This window comes from Orycteropus afer, unplaced genomic scaffold, assembly GCF_000298275.1.
Source record: "Orycteropus afer afer isolate SDZICR_OR568_19922 unplaced genomic scaffold, OryAfe1.0 scaffold00218, whole genome shotgun sequence".
NCBI lineage: Eukaryota > Metazoa > Chordata > Mammalia > Tubulidentata > Orycteropodidae > Orycteropus > Orycteropus afer.
The window spans coordinates 3,219,462-3,241,377 of record NW_006921805.1 but is presented as its reverse complement, the minus strand read 5'-3'; the positions used below and the strand labels follow the sequence as shown (position 1 = coordinate 3,241,377).

The following is a 21,916-nucleotide window of genomic DNA, read 5'->3' as shown; positions in this document are numbered from 1 at the left end:
GAGGAGAGACCCATCGTTGCATCTAGATGGCAGCTTGCAAGCTTTTAAGATCCCAGTCACTACTTGGCACAGTAAGAGGTGGAACAATGTTTTGTTTAGTGTGTTTTGCCAATTGAGCTTGATGTCCGAGGTGGTAAATTTTTAAGGAAATAGATTGCCCAGTCTTCCTTCCACAGAATGGCTGGTGGGTCAGATGCTTTAGGCACTGTGCTACCAGAGCTCACAAAGAGCTCTATTTTTATTTAACTTCTTGTCATTCCCATAACTGACTGTTCTTCTCCCTCTTGCAATTTTCAGGTTCCAACATCACAGCTGCCTTCCAAAGCCAGAGGAAAACTGAGCCCAGAGGACCCTTGGTAAGAGTTGAGCCTGAGGAGTGGAGAGACTGTTGGGTTGAACTACCTTTGTTGCAGCTATTGGGAGAGGGAAATTACATGCAGTAGAAGGTTGTGAGTAAGTATAGCCTTGTGGTTTTCTGGTTCTGGGATCAGAAGTTGCTAAGATTGTGTGGACTTACTTAGCCCATCTGGAGACATGGGTGATAACAGATGCAGTGCTCCTATTTGGAAATGTAGCCCTGGATGGAGTAGAACAGATTGAGGACCAATGTGAAAGTTAGGCTCTGTGTCTTGTATACTTCACCTCATTTAGTTCTTGTGGCAATTCTTATAAGTGGTAGTCCTGTCTCCATTTTCACCAAGGCTCAGAGAATGTATGTCACTTGCCTAAGGTCATTCAGCCAGTGAGTAGCAGGGCCAAGATCTGAGTTCAGATCTGTGTTCTTAGAGACCGCTTTGTGACAGAGCTTCTCCACCTTTAATGTGTTTATTAATCAGTTACTTAGGGATCTTGTTAAAAGGCAAAATCTGATTTACTGAGTCTGGGGTGGCATATGAGATCTGCATTTCCAACTAGCTAATGGGTAATGCTGAAGATGTGAGTTTGCTGGCCACACTCTGAGTTGTAGGGCTATATGGTCTGCTGTGTAGGCTTCTATGAGGAAGGGCAGGTCTCTGCTCTTCCCACCTCCAAAAGTAGCTGTATAGTAGTAGTTGTTGTTGTTACTTGGCCCAGTGTGGTGGTTATGTTTGTGTGTCAACTTGGCTGGGCCTGGTTGAGTGGCTAGGTAGCTGGTGGTAGTTATTCCCCATGATGAAACTGGCAGTCAATTCCATGGTGGGATCTACCACAAGCAGCTGAATAGCTGCCTTGGGTATGTGGTCTGCTTCCTGTATATAGGAAGCAGCTTTGGGAATGGTCTCTTGCTTATGGCACACTTGGACCTGGCTTGTAGCCATGTCATTGTTCAGCAGCCTGCCATGCTCTGCCAACCTTGGGACTTACGATGGCCTTGAATTAATGGCTTGTTATGTAGTTTGGTAACATCAGGACTGTCCCATTTTATTTGTTGACCTTGGGTTTGTTAGCCTCCCCAGCCTGTAGCTGCCTGAGTGAAGAGATGCCTCTAGTTTCAGTGGGCCAGGAGCAAGAGGCAGAGCTGAAGCCCAAGGTCAAGGGGCTTTCACACAGCCCCTAGAGGCTGGCACTTTGAACTTTGACTTCCAGCCTTCTGAACTGGAAGAGAATAAACTCCTGTGTGTTCAAGCCATCCCATTTGTGGTATATTCCTGTCAGAGCAGCACTAGGTAACCAGAACAGCCCAGTTTAAGGGCTTTGATCATGTGCGTTCTCCACAGAAGGTCTGGTTGTCCCACCTGAATACAAACCTTAAATGGCTCCTTCTGAGTCTGGGCTCTGCTGAGTAAGCAGTGCAGAACCTACATCCAAGACTTTTTGTGGAGCTATTTCCTGGAGTTGCAGACAAGAAGCCCCCTTGACCTGGCACTTTTTTTTTCCCCCTCCTTTTCCAAGCCAAGGGCTTGGCAGGTTTATGCCCAAAAGAAACATAGAGTGTTTGGGGCCTCTGCTGTGCAGCTAACTTTTACAAGTTTGTCACATTTTAAGTCAACCAGAGATCTGAAAATCTGGATTCACACAGAGGGTGAATTTGGAGCTGATTCCTTTTTTCTTTTTTTTTTTAATTGTGATTTGGGTGAAAGTTTACAGAGCAAATTCACTTTCCATACAGCAACTCACATATACTTTGTCTCATGACACTGACTGCAATTTCCAACAATGCAACAGCTCCCCTCCCACTTCCTCCCTATAACTACCTCTTCCCTGTATCCTTCCCTCCATGCACTCCTGCCCCCCTCCAAACTATCTCCCTGTGCATACACAGCCCTTCTATTCTCCCATGATTTTTCTCTCCAAGGAGCGTATCTACCTAATGTAAATGTTCAGCTCATAAGCCTATCTTTTGTTTGCATGGAAGGCAGAGGAATGGCCTCAATTCTGGACCTGAAGGGCAGCTAGGGGCCATAGTATCAGAGGTTCCATTCAGGCCCTATCAGACCAACAAACCTGGTCCCTTTTTTTTTTTTTTTTAAATGATACTGACTTTTCCACATTGTTCTCCCCCTCTATCCCAGATCTCCTACATAAATCCCCCTCTGAATGGTTGACAGTGGTAGCCGGGCACCACCTAGTTCTTCTGGTTTTAGGATCATGTAGGCTGAGGTTCTCATGGTGTATCGTGAGACTAATGTGGATGTGGAACAATGTTTTGTGTATATATTACGCCAGTTGAGCTTTGATGTCCCCTGTGACTATGGTCCTGAGTCCACAGGTCCATCTACTCATGGAGCTGATTCTTTTATAAAATTACTATTCAGCTCCTTTCTCCGACAAGCTTTCTTACTGTACTTAAATGAAGGGTTGGTTAACAAAATTTGGATGTATTTACAACTTCTCATGAACACTGGTATTGTGTGGGTGAGACCTAGCTTTGAAGCAGTTGCCAGGGTTGACATCTGGAGCAGGAGTTGTAGGTGAGGCTCTTGTTGGAAGTCCTCACTGGTCCCAGCTCTGGGCTAAGTGTACTTGTGAGCGACCATTTCCAGCTTTCCCAAGGTGTAGCTGGGTGTTACAGGGAAGCTCCAGCATTTCAAAATCTTTAGATCATCCTAGTGGCCATGTCTTTTTCTCTTTTTAGGTCAATTCTGAATTCTACACTGGCTGGTTAGACCATTGGGGCCAACCTCACTCAACAGTCAGTACTAAAGCAGTGACCTCCGCCCTCTACAACATACTTGCCTTAGGGGCGAATGTGAACTTGTGAGTGCTGAGTGCCCGAAAGGGAGGGGGCCCTGGAGAGCTAGGGGTTCATAGTGAAGGACTACTGTCTGTTCTCTTTTTTTCCATGTAGGTACATGTTTATAGGTGGGACCAATTTTGCCTACTGGAATGGTAAGAGCGATTTAACACCTACTTACAGAAGTTTATACTAGAATGTTTCTGGTGGTTAATCTTGGAGTTGTACCTACAGACAATTTTTATTTTCTACTTTTTATTTATTTATTTCCCTAAATTTTTTATTACATAAGAATTGTCTGTATAATTTAAAAAAATGTTTTTCTTTAAAAACAAATTATGGGAAATAACTTGAGCTTTTACAAACCTTATAGATATATTTTTTAAACCTGACTGGGTAGCCCTTAGTTGTAGTTTGTGACTGTAGCTTATTTGTTCACATGTTCTACTATGGTCTTTTTCTTTAACATTTTACTTTGTTGAGATATAATTCATATGCCATAAAATTCATCCTTTTAAACTATGATTCAGTGGTTTTCAATATATTCACAGAGCTGTGCAGGTATCACTACTGTCTAATCTAGAATATTTTTGTCACCCCAGAAAGAAACCCCATACTCATTAGTAATCACTCCCAAGCTCCCCTATCCCACCCACCCTTAGTCCCTAGAAACCACTCATCTGTTCTCTCACTGCATGGATTTCCCTATTCTGGATATCTCATATAAATGCAATCATGCAATATGTGGCCTTGTGTATTTGGCTTCTTTCACTTAGCATAATGTTTTGAAGGTTCATCTGTGTCTTAACATGTATCAGTCCTTCATTCCTTTTTATTGCCAAATAATATTGCATTATATAGTTATAACGTATTTTATATATTTATTCATCAACTAATAGACTTTTGGATTGTGTCCACTTTTGGGGCCTTATGAATAATGAAGCTATGAACATTCACGTATAAGTGTTTGAATGCCTGTTTTCAGTTTTTGGGGTATATACCCAAGAGTGGAATTGTTGGGCCATATGGTAATAATTGAAGGAGCTCTGGTGGTGTAGTAGGTAAGGCATTTGGCTGCTAAGCAGAAGGTCAACGATTCAAATCCACCAGGTGCTGCATGGGAAAGATGAGGCAATCTACTTCTGTAAAGATTTATAGCCTCAGAAACCCAGCGGGAGTTGTTATGAGTCAGAACCAACTCAATGGCAGTGGGTTTGGTTTTGGTATGGTAATGCTGAATGACACATCAAAAGAAAATGGAAGGAATACACTGTACAGAGTCACTGTACCATAATGAATTGGTTGACGTTCAGCCATTTCAGGAGGTAGCATATGATTGAGAATAGATGGTATTGAAGGAAGAAGTTCAAGCTCCACTGAAGGCATTAGCAAAAAACAAGGCTCCAGGAATAGATGGAATACCAATTGAGATGTTTCATCAAACAGATGCAATGCTGGAAACACTAACTCATCTGTGCCAAGAAATTTGGAAGACAGCTAGCTACCTGGCCAACTGAATGGAAGAGATCCATATTTGTACCTATTGCAAAGAAAGGTGTTCCAACAGACCTGGCTGCTGAAGCCAACTACTCAGAAAGGGATTAAAATAGGAGATCCTTGATAGAATCAGGGAGCTTTGGTAGCATAGTCCCTAAGGCATTTGACTGCTAACCAAAAGGCTGGTGGTTCAAACCCACCAGTCACTCCTCGCAAGGAAGATAGGGCAATCTACTTCCATAGTGATACTGCCTCAGAAACCCAAGAAGGGGTCACTATGAGTCAGATCCGAGTTGACAGCAACAAGTTTGGTTTGGTTTGGATAGAATCGGGGAAAATGTAATGAAATTCAAAAACATAAAAAAGACCAGGATTACTGGTCAGATAGAGACTGGTAAAACCCCTGAGACTATGGCCCTTAGTCACTCTTCTGGCCTGGAATTGGACTTACTCCTGTGGCTTAACACTCAACCAAATAATAGACTGGCCTGTGAGCTGAACAGTTACACCAGGGAGATGCACTCCTCTTGACAGTCAGGCATTGGAGATCAAAAGGGCAGCATTTACGCAGAGAGAAAACTAGGCAGGCAGGACTGCATACGTAACAGCTCCCCTCCCATTTCCTCTCTGTGGTTACCTTCTCCCTGTGTCCTTCTTACCTAAGTATTTGAATTGATGCATTTAAATTATGTTGGCAAAGAATATTTAATATATTAGGGACTGTCAGAAGAATGAACAAGCAATGTTCCTTAGAAGTGAGGATGGTGAGATTTCACCTCTTACACTTTGGACATATTATCAGGAGGGACCCCATCTGGAGAAAGACATGCTTGGTAAAGCTGAGGCTCAGCAAAAAAGAGGAAGACCCTCAATGAGATGGACTGACACAGTGGCTGCAACAATGTGCTAAACACAGCAATGATTGTGAGGGTGGCACAGGACCAGGCAGTGTTTTATTCTGTTGTAATTGATGTCATTATGAGTTGGATCCCACTCGAGGGCACCTAACAACAACAACATAGTAACTATTTGTTTAGCTTTTTGAGGAACTGCCAGACTGCTTTTCAAAGCAGTTGTGCCATTTTACATTTCTAAATGTTGTTTTTTTTTTTTTTTTTGAGTAGGAAAAATTGTGACAAATTTCTCTGCATTATCATTCGTTTTTGCGAAGACAAACTTTTGCTCTGTTGGTCTTTTTCTAAGGCCTCATTCCCCACCTCTCTCTACATCTGCATGTCTTTCTCTGAGTCACTGAGGATTCCCTGTGGTTGATTTTTGGAGGCTTAATTTGGGCCCAAATCTCCCAGGAGCTGAATAGATACAGTTAGCTGCTAAGGAAATTTCTTTTTTGTCCTACTGTCTTTTTTTTTTCTGGGTGGAATGGATTAGGAGAAGACATTCCTTACAAATATTCTTAATGTTATTTTAATTATTAAAGCTAAGAAATGGAGATATTGCAAAACTCAAATGTCATTGCTTATAAGACAATAAGATAATAGAGACAATCGATCATCTCTCTGTGGTTGTCTTCTTGTTAGAAAGAGTTACTTTCTAATTTAAGAGTTACTTATGTTTTCCGTTGAGTAGATGGGGATTCTACCTCACGGTCTTTGACAGAATTGAGACAGTCATCCAACCTCGGAATGAAAACTGATTCTTGTTTGGCACACTACAATTCATGAAACAGATTTTTAATATTTTATTTAAAACAATACTTCTTAGGGGGGAACAAAAAAGGACACTATAAATACTATCATTCAGAAAATGGAAGTTGTCCTTAATTTTCTCCCCTGCCCCCACTTTAATCAATGTTGTTGTTGTTGTCGTTATGTGCTGTCAAGTTGGACCCGACTCATAGCGACCCCACCTTGGGTTTCCGAGGCAGTATCACTATGGAAGTAGATTGCCCTATCTTCCTTCCGAGGAGTGGCTCGTGGGTTTGAACCACCAACCTTCTGGTTAGCAGTCAAGTTCCTTAGCCACTATGCTACCAGAGCTCCCACTTTAATCAATAGAAGTTCTTTTTCCACCTCCATTTTCTTATTTAGTCCTCTTAACACTCTCATCAGGAGTAGGGATTATCAACAACACTTTATAGGAGGGAAAAGCAGAGGGTAAAAATGCCAGCACATTTCCTGTTCAGCTGTCAGGTGGTGGAGCCTAGACTAAAACTCAGGCTGTGGCAAGCAAGAGTCACTTCCCTTCGTAGAACCCCATGCAGACCAAAGGCCCTGAGTCAGACCCCCAACCTAGCCCCTCCCTGTACTCAGGAGGGTTCAGTCTCTCTGAATCTTTACTGTTGCCTGATCCCTTTGGGGAAAAGGAAGGGCTAGTCTATGCTTCTTAGTGGCTGTTTAGGCCAGCTTCCCAGAAGAATATAACAGATAAACAGATGGAGAGGAAATTATTGCCCATCCTGACCAAGAGGATAAGCCTCCCATGGCAAACTCTCACACATGTACACCCTAAAGGTGCACATGTTCATACAGGTATGTGTATGCACACTGGGTATGTGTACATGTACCCATCTGTTTGAGGGCTTCGTATGGGATCCAGGCTGTGCTCACAAAATGGGAAGAGTTGTGGATTGCTAAGGTGAGGTAGGTCTTGGCCATTTCCTTTGCCTTCTTTCTTCCAACCCCCTAACATGGCCCAAGGAAGCTTCAATTTATACTGTTTATCTATGATGCTGCCCTATGGTGGTTAGAAAGCATCCAAAGACATGTTTTGCTGGTAGAACAAGAACAAAGACTTCATTTCCAATCTGTCCTTTAACCCATTGGACAGCTTCCCAGCCTGCGTTTCCTTGGCTTGTTGAGTTTGTTCCTAGAGGTCATACTCGTTGTTCAGTGTTCTGGTTACCTAGTGGCACTCTGACAGGAATATACCACACATGGGATGGGTGAACAAACAGGAGTTTATTCTCTTACAGTTCAGGAGGCTAGAAGTCCAAGTTCAAAGTGCCAGGCTCTAGGGGTTGGCTGTGTGAAGGCCCCTCAACCTTGGGCTTCAGCTCTGCCTCTTGCTCCCAGACCACTGAAACTAGAGGCATCTCTTCACTCAGGCAGCTAGCTACTAGCTGCTGAGGCTAACAAGCCCAAGGTCAACAAATAAAATGGGACAGTCCCGATGTTACCAAACTACACAGCAGGCCATTAATTCAAGTCCATTGAAAGCCCCAAGGTCAGCAGAGCATGGCAGGCTGCTGGACAACGCCACAGCTACGTGCAGGGTTCAAGTGCCATAAGCTGGAGACCATTCCCAAAGCTGTTTCTTATATACGGGAAGCAGATCACATACCCAAAGCAGCTACTCAGCTGCTCCGGTAGATTCCACCATGGAGTTAATTTCTAATCTCACCATGGGGGATAACTACCATTAGCTGCCCAGCCACTCAACCATGCCCAACCAAATTGACACACAAACTTAACCACCACATTCAGCTCTGCTTTGCAAACGCTCATTGAGCTCCTTCTCTGTGCCTGGCTCTGATGGGGACTTGGTAAATGAGGCGTAGTTTGTACTCTGAGGTGCAGAGTCTAGTGTGGAGGGAGACTTTCAAATAAGAAGCACAGGGCAGCGCAGTCGGTGCCATATTAGAGGGAGAAGAGGAACCACAAAGAAGATGAACTCCTTGCAGCAAAGCATATGGTTTTATTTTTCTTTGCATCTCACAGCAAGGGATACTGTTTTAACCTATGTGTCCCCAGAGGCAGGTGCATTCATTGGCTGTGAAGCTGTGTCTCTGATTAGTAAGAAATGGGAGGCAAGTAATATGACTGGATCAGTTCAGTTTGTTGAGTGGTCCAGGCTTCCAAAATGTAGGTTCTGTGAAGAGAACTGACGAGGAACAGTCTTTATAGGAGGTGGGGGTATGGGGAGGGAAGGAGTCAATGCTTAAGGGGATCCTGAGCTTCAGTTAAAGGTGATGGAAGAATTTGGAAACAGATAGTGGCGATAGTTGAACAACAGAATGAGCATAATTAATATCACTGAATTGTACAGGTAAAAAATGATGAAATGCTAAGTATTTTGTTATATATATGTTGTTATTAGTTGCCACTGAATCAGTTCCAACTCACGATGACTGCATGTGTTGCAGAGTACAACTGCTTTGTAGGGAGTTCTTGACTGTAGTCTTAACAGAACCAGATTGCCAGGCCTATACATACAATTAGGGAGCTCTGGCAGACTAGTGCCTAAGGCAGTTGACTGCTAACCCACCAGCCACTCCTCAGAAGGAAAGTTGGGGCTGCATCCAGCTCAACACCTCCTTCTGCCCAATCAATTCTGCCAATCACTACTTCTGTAGTGATACTGCCTCAGAAACCCAAGGAGGGGTTGCTATGATTTGGGTCCGACTCGACGGCACATATCAACAACAACCATATATATACAGTTAAAAAAAAAAAAGTCTCTGTGGGCATGAGCTGATCTTTCACCTGGCTCCTCAGTCGTCTCCTCCTCCAGTAGGGTCACCCTGCTGTGGCTCCAGTGCTTATATGCTATGTTGAAGGTACATGTTACTAATCATATATGAACTTTCAGATTTTGTGCCTCATTTTCTTAAAAATTAAGTTGCATGTAAGATTATTCCTGAAATAATTCGTTCTCACACACATGCATTGCAGAGTGCTCTCTGCAGTGGAGGAGAAAAGGGTGGCACAGAGCCTTGCTGGTCCACAAACAGGTACCATTAGCAGCACCTGGGAGTGCAGAGTCTCAGGTCGCACGCAGAGATGCTGAATCAGAATCCTGGAGTGGGCTCAAGAATCTAAAATTTAACAACCCCACCATGTGATTCTTCTGCATGGGTAAGTTTTCAAAGTACTGGCATAGAGCCACTGCCCCAGCATTGCCCACAACCTCATACCCGAGAATGTCATCTGTGACAAAGTTGAGTGCCTCTGGTCTAGACTCTGCCTCTTGGACAATAATTGTAAGGACTTTTGTTTCTTTGATCCCTTGATATACGCAATATGGCCACTATTCATTGGTCTTTGTTGTAGCCCAAGCTCTCAGGGAAACAGACTCTGAAATTATCAAGCAGGAAGTTTATTGGTGGGTACTCTCAGAAGCAACACTGTAAGAAAGTGTAGGAGGCAGGATTGGGCAGAAGGAGGTGTTGAGCTGTGATGCAGCCTCAATAGTGGCCTCAGTCGGTCCTAGAGGGAGCTCTGAAGCTGGGATGGCCCTTTGAGGCTAAGGGACTGAGTTTTTATATCCCCACAGTGGTTAGTCATTGGATATGAACTCGGGAGAGTCATAACCTTGGGTGAGGCAGCTTAGCAGAGGGCAATGTCCAGAGAGAGGTATATCTTGGAGCCGATGGCAGCCATCGCTGCTGGCAGTTAGGGGAATGAGTAAGTGCCTTGGTTTAGAAGGAGAATCTATACTCTATAGACATTAACCAACTGATTCCAACTCCTGGTAACCTCATGTATATCAGAGTAGAACTGTGCCACATAGGGTTTTCAGTGTCTGATTTTTTGGAAATAGATCACCAGCCTTTCTTCTGAGGTGCCTCTAGGTGAATTCCAACCTCTTACCTTTAGGTTATCAGCTGAACGTGTTAACTGTTTGCACCATCCTTAAAGACATTACAAAGCCCTTAATGTTACATTTTATTTCTTTGGGCTAATGTGTCTCTGCAGTCATGTCCCACTTCTGTTTTGATAACCGCCGCAGTGATTTTCTGTTGATCCTTGGCCCACACATCTGTGTCTCCACTATTTCTCAGACACACAGTTTGAGTTCATGAGAAGAATTGCTGAATTAATAGTCAGAGATGTGGGTCATATCATAAGCTCTGCTGTTTCTAGTTGTGACATGTTGCATAAATTTTGTTGAGGAGCCTCAGATTCCCTGCTTGTCAGTGCTGGTGATGTCAACTGGGGTTGTAGCTGTGAGCTTCTGCTGACAGAGTGGATAGAAAAAGTGCTTTGTCAACTCTAGATGCTTAGCAAGTGCTGCTTATCAGAAGGAATTCTTTTCTCTAAACCTTGCATCTCTTGAAGGCTACTTCTGTGTCACTTAACAATTGGTTTTAATGTGTCCTTTATTTTATCTTCTTCCACAGAGCTGAACCTATGAATTCCAAAGAGGCAGGGCCTTTGGCAGTAATTAGAGGCTCGTTTTTGTCTTTCAGGGGCCAACACTCCCTATGAAGCGCAGCCTACCAGCTATGACTATGATGCCCCACTGAGCGAGGCAGGGGACCTCACTGAGAAATACTTTGCTGTGCGGGACGTTATCCGAAAGGTGGGTGCTTTGTACAGGCCATGGGGGCTGGTCTTGAAGAGTGCCTCCCTTGAAGTCATTGTGCCTCTATAGGCAACTTCCTTCCTGGAGCCTTCATGTTTAAAAGGAGAGATGCAGGGAGGCATCTGGTAGACTTGGGTGGAGTCTTGCCCCAACTGACTAAGAGTGAGACTGAGCAAGGTAATTTATGGGTGTGTATTAAATTGTAAAACTGAGATTTCAGCACGTGGTTGTGTTGTAAGGATTAGAAAGAACATATATAAAACATCCAGAACAGTTCCTGCCACATATATGTCCAGTAAGTGGTAGCCATTCCTATTATTTAATAAATAATAAAGGCAAGAAAATGTGTGTCCACATAATCAAGTGTGTATAAAGAACACATCTGTAGGAATTGTGAGGAGTCCCTGGATGGTGCAAATGGGAACATGCTAACTGAAAGATTGGAGGTTCGAGTCTATGCAGAGGCACTTCAAAAGAAAGACCTGGTGATCTACTTCCAAAGAGTGTCAGCCATTGAAAACCGTAGGAAACACAGTTCTACTCTGAAACACATGGGGTCGCCATGAGTCAGAATCGACTCAACAGCAACTAGTTACTGATAGGTATTGTGGAGCACAGTGCAAACGTGAGCTGTTAGAATGCTTCTCTTTTCTGTTTGGAGCAAATGATTGCCATTTCCTTCTGGCCTGCCACCTGAACAGCTTACTCCTGCTAATGTTGTGACATTTGGAGGCACCTAAAGTACCCAGGTGGGGTTTCCTGTCTCTGCTGTGGTTTTTTTTTTTTAAATAACCCACAGTTTTTCTGCTCAGTCACCTGAGTTTTGAAGTTAAAAAACAAAGGTTTTTTTGCCTATAAATGGTATGATTTTTCTTAAAGGTATGCTGTACTCTCAATTTTAAACAAAAGCATTAGATTGAAGATTTGTGTTAAGAAATGTTTTAAACTTATAGAAAAAAATATGATCTAGGTTTGACTACTCTAAGAACTTGTCCATTTCACCTAAATTTTCAAATGTATTGTTAAAATGTTGCTTGTATCCTTTTATTAGGGGTTTAATCTCTGTAGAAATTATAGTGATGACTCCTAAACTTTCTTATATATTTGTTCTCTGCTTCAAAGCTTTCTGTTTCTATCCTTATTGTGTCCTTCCTAAGAAGCTTAGTCTTTTAATCCAGCCTTTCTTCTTTCTAGTTTAAACATTCAAGGTTATACATACCCTTCAAGTACTGCTACAGCTACATCTCATAAATTGTGATATATAATATTTTTATTATTGTTTGCATTTGCACATGTCCATTTTTAATTGTCTTTGACCCTGGATATGTTTAGAAGTTTTTTGTTTGTTTGTTTTTGTTTTTTCATTGTTGAACATAGTATTTCCCCAGTTTGTTATTGTTCCTAACATATTTATGGTTTGCTTAGAGAATATAGTTGGTATGTTACTAGTCCCTTGAAATTCACTGAGGCTGAAGACTTGATTGGGGCTGAAGGAACCATTTCCACATGCACTCACATAGCTGTTGGCAGAATGCTTCAGTTCCTTGCCATGTGGATCTTTCCAGGATGGTCAAAACATGGTTCCTCATAGTAACAATCCATGAAAGAGAGAACACCCCCAAGACAAAAACTGCAGGTTTTTTTATTACCCGGACTTGGAAATGTTGTGCCGTTACTTCCTCTACATTCTCTTCACTAGAAGCAAGCTACTAAATGCAGCCCACACACAAGGGGAAGGGAATTGATTTCCATTTCTTAAGGGGAGGAGTGTCAAAGATTTGAGGGCATATCTTTAAAGCCACTGCATTTTGCCCACTCGAGGCTGAATTTGAGATAGGCAGTATTAATTACAATCACAAGTAGAGTTTGGTTATGCTAGTAATCAAATAACCAGGTAGATTCATTTGTTTCATTTTATTGTTTATTTTTTGGAATTGACTTTTTTTTTTTTTTTTTTTTTTTTTTTTTTTTTTTTTTTTTTTAATTTTTTCGTTGTGATTTGGGTGAAAGTTTATGTTCGACGGGAACGTGGCGCCAGTGGGGCGGGTAAAAGATTGGCTAGGAAGAAGATGCAAACAGGATGCATCCTGGATGCAGCTTCCACCTGATTGGTTCCCGCCTTATTTTGAACCAGCACAGGTCCTCCCCCCAACAGATATGCTAATGTGGTGCTTTCATCTGATTGGTTCCCGCCTTTTTTCCCCCTGTCCCCACGCAGGTCTGCTATCCAACTATATTACACCTCCCCATTCCCCGCCCCCCGCGCCTCCCGCGGCGTGATATCTCTGGCGCCTCCTCTCTGGGACCCGTCAACCTTGCCCAGGTCCCCCTCGGGGACCGTAAACCTCATCCGGGTGCGCAGAATAAACCTATTCTTTATCCCGCTCTTTGTGCTGCCTCCTCTTTTTTCATCACGACTTTACAGTTTACAGAGCAAATTCATTCTCCATACAGCATTTCATATACATTTTGTTTCATGACATTGACTGCAATTCCCCACAATGTAACAGCTTTCTTTCCACTTCCTCCCCATAGTTACCACTTAGGAATTGACTTTTTTAAATAAATTTTAATTTTGTTTGTTTATATAAAGTTACAAGATACTGGCTTCCCTAAAGATACAACCAAGAAAACCCTATGGGGCATTTCTACTCGATCACATGGGGTCGCTATGAGTCAGAATCTATACAACAGCAACTAACAACAGGCGATTACAGTGTGCACTGGAGTTTCAGAACCATTGGCTTGGAGTGGGGGAGAGATCTAAGGATGGAATTGCTTTTCAAATAGCTTTTTCCTAGTCCCCCTTATTTTAGCTCCTGTTCTGCTAGCTCCAGAAGTATGTGGTGCTTCCAATTTTGAGCCTTATACTAATTCTGCAGTCAAATTTGGGTTGTTTTTCAGCTTTCTCCCGTGCTGAGTTAGAATTTGGCTTTTTTGTTACTCGTTTGCTGCTCTTTCATCCAGTTTTCAGAAATTTTGTTGCTGTTCTAGATTCTCCTATTCTTCAGTTCTTGTGTATGTATGTGTTATAAAAAATCTGTTTGTGGGATTTTAGTGGTATTTCTGGAAATAATTGAATTTGATATTTTAAACTATTTGGAATTGCTGCCATTTATTAGTTTCTAAGTGATGAATATGTAGATTATTTCCAACTTTTTAATGACATTCAGTGTACCCATTCAAGGATAAAACAAAAAACCAAACTCATTGCCATGGAGTTGATTTTGGCTCATAGTGAGCCTATAGAACAGAGTACAGTTGCCACATAGGGTTTCCAAAGCTATAAATCCTTATGGGAGCAGACTGCCACATCTTTCTCCTGTGGAGCAGCTGGTGGGTTTGAACTGCTAACCTTTTGGGAGCAGCCAAGTGCTTAAATACTGTGCCACCACTGTTCCTTAATTCAAGGAAAAAAAAACAAAAACCCACTGCCATCAAGGAGATTCTGACTCATAGCCATCCCCGTAAGGTTTCCAAGGCTGTCAGTCTTTACAGAAGCAGACTGCCTCATCTTTTTCCTGTAGAGTGGCTGCTGAGTTTGAACCACTGACCTTTAGGTTAGTAGCCCAATGCCTTAACCACAGTCCCACCAGAGCTTCAATGATAATGACAAGAAATTTCCTAGAAATAGAATTGGTTCAAAGGTTATTTGCATTTGACATTTTGGTAGGTATTACCAAATTGCCCTTCAGTGAAGTTGCATCAGTTAAGAGTCCTATTTCCCCACACTTTTACCAGTGCTATGAATTATCAGACTTTTTGATCTTTGTCATCTGATATGTGAAAAAGATAGTTTTTAAAAAACTACATTTCTTTAACTATGAGTATTAGAGTTGTATAACTTTTTCATGTACTAATTGTCCATTTGTACTTTGTTTTCTGTAATTTATAAGAATTCTTTTATGTGGTAATTTTGGTTTTTTTTTTTTTTCCTGCAGAAAAGTAATCTTGACTTTTTATGTAGGCAAATGTATTACTCCTCTCATTCCTGGCTGTTTCCTGACTACAGCAGTATAAATAGGTTCCCTTGGAAAACAAAATTTTTGTGATTTCATCTTTTATGTTTAAATTTTTATGTATGTGGAATTTCTGTTGTTGTGAGGGATGAGCTAGGGACCTAGTATTACTTGTTCATCTCTTAAATGACTAGCCAGTTTTCACAGCACCTTTCTTTGACTTATGTATTATTTTGCCACTAAATGGTTTTGGTAAGTTTATCATCTATTTAATTTCCATATAAGGAGCACTGTTGGCAAAACGGTTAAATGCTTCAGTTAAAACTGAAAGGTAGGTAGTGCAAACCCACCAGCTGCTCTGTAGGAGAAAAGACCTGACTGGTGATCTACTCCCTTAAAGATTACAGCCTGGCACACTCCTTGGACAATTCTACTCTGTCATATATGGTTGCTGTGAGTCGGAATCAACTCAGTGGCACACAACAATAGTAACAATTCCCATATGCATTTGGACCTCTTTCTTTCGTATTATTGAATTTTTTTTTTCCTTTACCAATATTACATCCTTTAAATTATTACCTTTAAACTATACTTTTTTAAAATCTGAAGCACCAGTCTTCTTTCTTTACGCATTCAGAATTTCCCTGGCCATTTCTGTAAGTTGAATTTTCTGCATAAATTTTGGTATCATTTTATCAACTTCCAAAATAAACGAAAAACCCAGATACCTGCTGATATTTAGATTAGTTTTATATTAAGTTTACACAACAAATTAGTGGTGATATTTATAGTGTTGAGTCTTACTCATGAAGAAAAATTGCCTTACCATTTAGTTAAGTCTTCTCTAATGTCCTCCTCGTTTTACATTTTGTCTGGCAGTCCCTGAATTACGAACGAGTTCTGTTCCTGTCTTTAAGTTGAATTTGTATGTGAGTCAGAACAGTTGTGTATGGTTCATATCTAATGTCAGTTAGTTAAATGTTTGTCATAATATATTGTATATAAGGTACCTTACTATGTGTGAAGAATATTTAAGAAACACTTCCAGATGCACTAAAACATCTTTAACATAATAATATAATATAGACAATTGCTAGGTTACAAACGAGATCCGTTCTTAACTATATCTTTTAAGAATTTGTAGTAAGGCAGAACAGGAGCATGTGGTTCTTTCTTTCTTTTTTTTTTTTTTAATTAATTGTAGTTTACGTGAAAGTTTACAGAGCAAATTAGTTTTCCATTCAACAATTTATACACATTTTGTTTCATGACATTGGTTGTAATCCACTCACTGTAACAGCTCTTTTCCTACTTCCTCCCTGGCTTCTATATTTCTGTTTGTTCTTCTTTCCTGCCTTCAGAACTTTGTTTTTGGGCAAATGCTACCGTTTTGGTCTCTTGTGGTTGACTGTACTGAGGAGTACATTCCTCCCTGGTGCTTTTTTTCACTTTATAGGACTCTATTGTTTGGCTGAAAGTTGATCCCTGGGGATGGGCTCAGTTCAGTTCCAGGTATCTTTCTAGTATTTGCTTTCAGCCAAGGTCCATCTGACATCAGCATTGATATCCCTTGTTCCACATTCTCTTATATGTCTAGCTTGTATTTTTGGCATTTCCTTGTCTACGTACTTATGCAACCATTTTTGAATTATTTTCAGCAAAATTTTACTTGAGTAATGTCCAATAATTTCTACATTCTGTTGGATCACCTTTTTTCAGAATGGGCACAAATTTAGATCTCTTCTAGTCAGTTGGCCATGTAGCTGTCTTCTAGATTTCTTGGTATACACAAGTGAGTGCTTCCAGCATTGCATCTCTTTGTTAAAACATCTTGTTCTGGTTACCTAGTACCTCTCTGAAAAGAATATACCACAAATGGGATGGCTTAAACAAACAGGAGTTTATTCTTACAATTTGGAGGCTTTAAGTCCAAGTTCAAAGTGCCAGGCTCTAAGGGCTGTATGAAAGCCTCTCAACCTTGGGGTCCAGCTCTGCCTCCTATTCCAGCCCACTGGAGCTAGAGGCATTTCTTCACTCAATCAGGTGCAGGCTGCTGAGGCTGAGAAGCCCCAAGGTTGACAAGTAAAAAGGCACAGTCCTGATGTTACCAAACCACACAGCAGGCCATTAACTTAAGTCCATTGTAAGTCTCAAGGTCGGCAGAGCATAGCAGGCTGCTGAGCAACGACACAACTACGTGTAGGGTCCAAGCGTGCCACAGGCTAGAGACCATTCCCAAGGCTTCTCCTTATATACAGGAAGTAGACCACATCCCAAAGGCAGCTGCTCAGCTGCTTGTGGTAGATCCCACCATGGAGCTGATTGCCAGTCTCATCATGGGGAATACTACCACCAGCTGCCCAGCCACTCAACCACGCCCAGCCAAGTTGACACACACACGTAACCATCATACATCTCAACAAGTGTTCTGTTAGTTGCCTGAACCTTGCTTCTCACCGATTCCTTCTGTGTAGCTTGGACTTCTTCCTTTAATACCATCACTTCTTAATCATATGCTACCTCCTGAAATGGTTGAACATTGACCAATTCTTTTGGTACATTGACTCTGTTATTCCTTCCATCTGTTCTGCTGCTTCTTGCATCATTCAATATTTTGCCCTAGAATCCTTTGATATTACAACTTGAGGCTTGAAGGTTTTTTCTTTAGTTTTTCATCTTGAGAAATGCCAAGCATGTTCTTCCATTTTGGTTTTCTAACTCTAGGTCTTTGCATATTTCATTATACTTTATCTTCTCAGGATGCTATTTGAAATTTCAGCAGCTCTTTTACTTAATGTTTTTTCCACTTGTTTTAGCTACTCTTTCAAGAGGAAGTTTCAGAGTCTCTGTGACATCCATTTTTATCTTTTCTTTCTTTCCTGTCTTTTATTTACTTTTGCTTTCTTTTTATATGATATCCTTGATATCATCCCACAACTCATCTGGTGTTTGATCATTGGTGTTCAGTGTGTCAAATCTGTTCTTCAGATGGTCTCTAAAATCAGGTGAGATGTACTAAAGGTCACATTTTGGCTCTTGTGAACTTGTCTTCATTTTCTTCAACTTCCCTTGCACATGCATAGTTGGTGGTCTGTTTCACAGTCAGCTCCTGACCTTGTCTGACTGATGATATTGAGCTTCTCCATCATCTGTTTCCACAGATGTAGTCCATTTGATTCCTGTGTATTCCATCTGGTGAGGTCCACATGTATAGTCTCCATTTATGTTGTTGAAAACAGATGTTTGCAATGAATAAGTTGTTGGTCTTGCAGAATTCTATCATGTGATCTCCAGATCATTTCTATCACCAAGGCCATATATTTTCCAACTACTGATGCCGCTTCCTTGTTTTCAACTGTCACATTCCAATCTCCAGTAATTATCAATGCATTGTGATTGCATGTTTGGTCAATTTCAGACTGCAGAAGTTGATAAAAAAAATCTTCAAAATCTTCAATTTGGCTTTAGTGGTTGGTGCATAAATTTGAATAATAGTCATATTAACTGGTCTTCCTTGCAGGCATATGGATTTTATGCCATCACTGACAGCATTGTACTTCAGGATAGATCTTGAAATGTTCTTTTTGCCAATGAATGTGACACCATTCCTCTTCAAATGTCATTCTTGGCATAGTAGACCATATGATTGTCATATTAAAAATGGCCAATACCATGCTATTTCAGCTCACTAATGCCTGGGATATTGATCTTAATACGTTCCATTTCATTTTTGATAACTTCAAGTTTTCTTAGATTCATACTTTGTACATTCCACATTCTGATTATGAATGGATGTTTGCAGCTGTTTCTTCTCATTTTGAGTTGGTCCCATCAGCAAATGAAGATCCTGAAAGCATTATTCCATCCACATCACTAAGGTGGACTCTACTTTGAGGAAGTGGACTGCTATGTCCTTCATTCCAGTCTGTCTTAATCTGGAAGCTCTGCTGAAACCTGTCCACCATGAATGACCCTGCTGATATTTGAGATACCAGTGGCAAACCTTCCAGCATCACAGCAACACACAAGCTACCATAGTAGGAGAAGCTGACAGACAAGTGGTAGTCTTCATGGAATAGTGCGTTTTTATATGCCTGCTATAGAAAGGAGTCCTGGGTGGTGCAAATGATTAAGGTCCCAACTATTAGCTGAAAGTTTGGTGGTTTGAACCCATCCAGAGGTGCTTTACAAGATACGCCTGGTGATCTGCCTCCGAAAGTTCACAGCTTGAAAACGCTGTGGAGCTATTCTGCTCTCCACACATAAGGATCACCATGAGTAGGAATCAAATCCACAGCAACTAACAACAACAATCCTGGGCGGGGGGGGGGGCGGGGGACAAACCAGGGTTAAAACACATTAACGTATGCTTTCTTCTGTATAAAACTTCACTTTATATATGACCTCATCATAAGCCCATATATTTATTCTCACATAGTTTTAGCTATTCCCTACATCCCCACCCCATCCCTGCAACTCCTCCCAGTTTTCTTGACCTTCCCTGGCTGTTATGATTGAGGGCTGGAATAGTCAGACTTCACTCCTCTGCATGCCATTGTTCAAGATGGTCTGCTGTCCAAACCACTGGTCTGGCTGCTGCATGCCTACCCCAGAGCTATGCGAGAGACACACTGGTTGGGACAACAGTTTGTGCTGCTCGGTCTCACTTGGGTCTTTAATGATCTCCAATTCTTCTTTGGCTCTGGATCTTCTCACTTTCTAGAGAGTGAACCATCACCCTTTTCCTCAAGCCCTATACTTTCTCCTTAATGCACAGGTGATATGACCTCCTCCTTCACAGAGAAAATAAGTGCTATTCGACTTGCTGTGTTCCCAGAACCAAATCTGCTGCCATCAAGTTGATTCCAACCTCATCCTGTGTGTCACAGGGTAGAATTGCTTCATAGGGTTTTCTTGGCTATAATCTTTTTTTTCCCTCCTTTCCTTCCACTTTGATTTTTTTTTTTTAATTTTTCCCATTTTTATTGTGGTAAAAATCTATATAACAAGACATTGACCAGCATAATAACGTCCACATTTACATCTCAGGGACTTGGTGACATTTTTCATGTTGTGCCATCCCATCCCTGGTAACCAACAAAGAAAGTTTCCTTTATGTATAAACCTTTCCTTGACTTTTTACAGTAGTGGATTAATGCAATATTTATCCTTCTATGATTGACTTATTTCACTTAGCATAATATTCTTTCTACAAGTTCGTCCACGTTATGCAGTGTTTTGTAGATTCTACATTCTTTACAGTTGCATAGAATTCCATTGTGTGTATGTACCAATTAGTTTATCCATTCCTCAGTTGGTGGGCACTTAGGTTGTTTCCATCTCTTTGCTGTTGTGAATAGTGCTGTGATGAACATGGGAATGTATATATATATATCTATTTGTGTCCTGTCTCTCACTTCTTGAGGATATATACCTAGTAATGGGATTGTTTGGTCAAATGGTATTTCTTTTTCCAACTTTTTAAGGAATCACCATGCTGTTTTCCACAGTGGTTGTATCATACAGTCCCACCAGCAGTGTATGAGAGTCCCAATCTCTCCATATCCTCACCAACATTTGTTATTTTGTGTCTTATTGAATCTTGGTAATAATGCTGGAGTGAGATGATATCTCATAGTTGTTTTGATTTGCATCTCACTAATGGCTAATGATCATGAACATTTCTTCATGTGTTTGTTGGCTTCCTCAATATCTTCTTTGGTGAAGTATTTGTTCATGTCTTCTGCCCATTTTTAAATTAGATTGTTTGGCTTTTTGATGTTGAGGTGTTGGAGTTTTCTATAAATTTTAGAGATAAATCCTTTGTGTAATGCTGTCATTACTGAATATTTTTTCCCATTCTATAGATTCTTTTTTTATTCTTTTGGAGAAATCTTTTGATACACATAAGAATTTAATTTTTAGAAGGTTCCAACCATCTAGTTTCTCTTCTGCTCTGTGCATCTTGGGTTATGCTTGATAGTCTATTTATGCCGTAAATTAAAGCCCCTAAGTTTTCCCCTATTTTTTCCATGATGAACTATAGTTTGAGGTTTCACATTTAAGTCTTTGATCCATCTGGAGTTCATTTTTGTGTATGGTATGAAGTATGGATCTTGTTTCAGTTTTCTGAAAATGGATATATCCAGTTTTGCCAGCACCATTTGTGAAAGAGACTATCTCTCCCCATTGAATAGATTTTGGCCCTTTGTCAAAGATCAGCTGACCAAAGGTCGATGGATCTATTTCTGGATTCTCAGTTTGTTCCACTGGTCTGTGTGTCTGTCATTGTACCAGTACCAGGCTGTTTTAACTACTGTGTCTGTATTGCAGGTTTTGAGATCTGGGAGTGTGAGACCTCCTGCTTTGTTCTTCAGTAGTACTTTGCTTATCTGAGGTCTCTCTCCTTCCCATATAAAATTAGTGATTGGTTTCTCCATGTCTTTAAAAGAATGTTGATGGAATCTGAATTGGGATTGCACAGAATGTATAGATTGCTTTGGGTACTATTGACATTTTCACAATGTTCAATCTTCCTATCCATGAGCATGATATGTTCTTCCATTTGTATAGATATAGTTTCTAGAAGTAGCGTTTTGTAGTTTTCTTTGTACAGCTCTTTTGTGTTCCTGGTACGATTTATTTCCATACATTTTATCTTTTTTTTTTTTTTTTATTGTGATTTGGGTGAAAATTTACAGCGCAAATACACTTTCCATACAGCAGTTCACATACACTTTGTCTCATGACAATGACCACAATTTACCACAATGCAACAGCTCCCCTCCCACTTCCTCTTGATAGATGGCATCTGGATTGGGATTGCATTGAATGTATAAATCGCTTTGGGTAGAATTGACATTTTCACAGTGTTCAATCTTCCTTATCTACGAGCATGGGATGTTCTTCCATTTATGTAGTTCTCTTATGGTTTCTTGAAGTAGTTTTTTATAGTTTTCTTTGTACAGGTCTTTTGTGTCCCTGGTAAGATTTATTCCCAAGTATTTTATTTTTTTGGTAGCTGTTGTAAATGGTATTGAAT

At 40.9% G+C, this 21,916-nt stretch overlaps 1 protein-coding gene across 1 annotated transcript in view; it reads left to right on the top strand.

Moving 5' to 3' along the window:
- Positions 1–21,916, top strand: part of GLB1 (galactosidase beta 1) — a 131,645-nt gene that overhangs the window by 40,820 nt on the left and 68,909 nt on the right. Inside the window, exons 7-10 of the mRNA XM_007948665.2 lie at positions 298–356; positions 3,056–3,177; positions 3,269–3,309; positions 10,800–10,912. Coding sequence (XP_007946856.2) covers positions 298–356; positions 3,056–3,177; positions 3,269–3,309; positions 10,800–10,912 — 335 coding nt within the window. The remainder of the gene's footprint in view (positions 1–297; positions 357–3,055; positions 3,178–3,268; positions 3,310–10,799; positions 10,913–21,916) is intronic.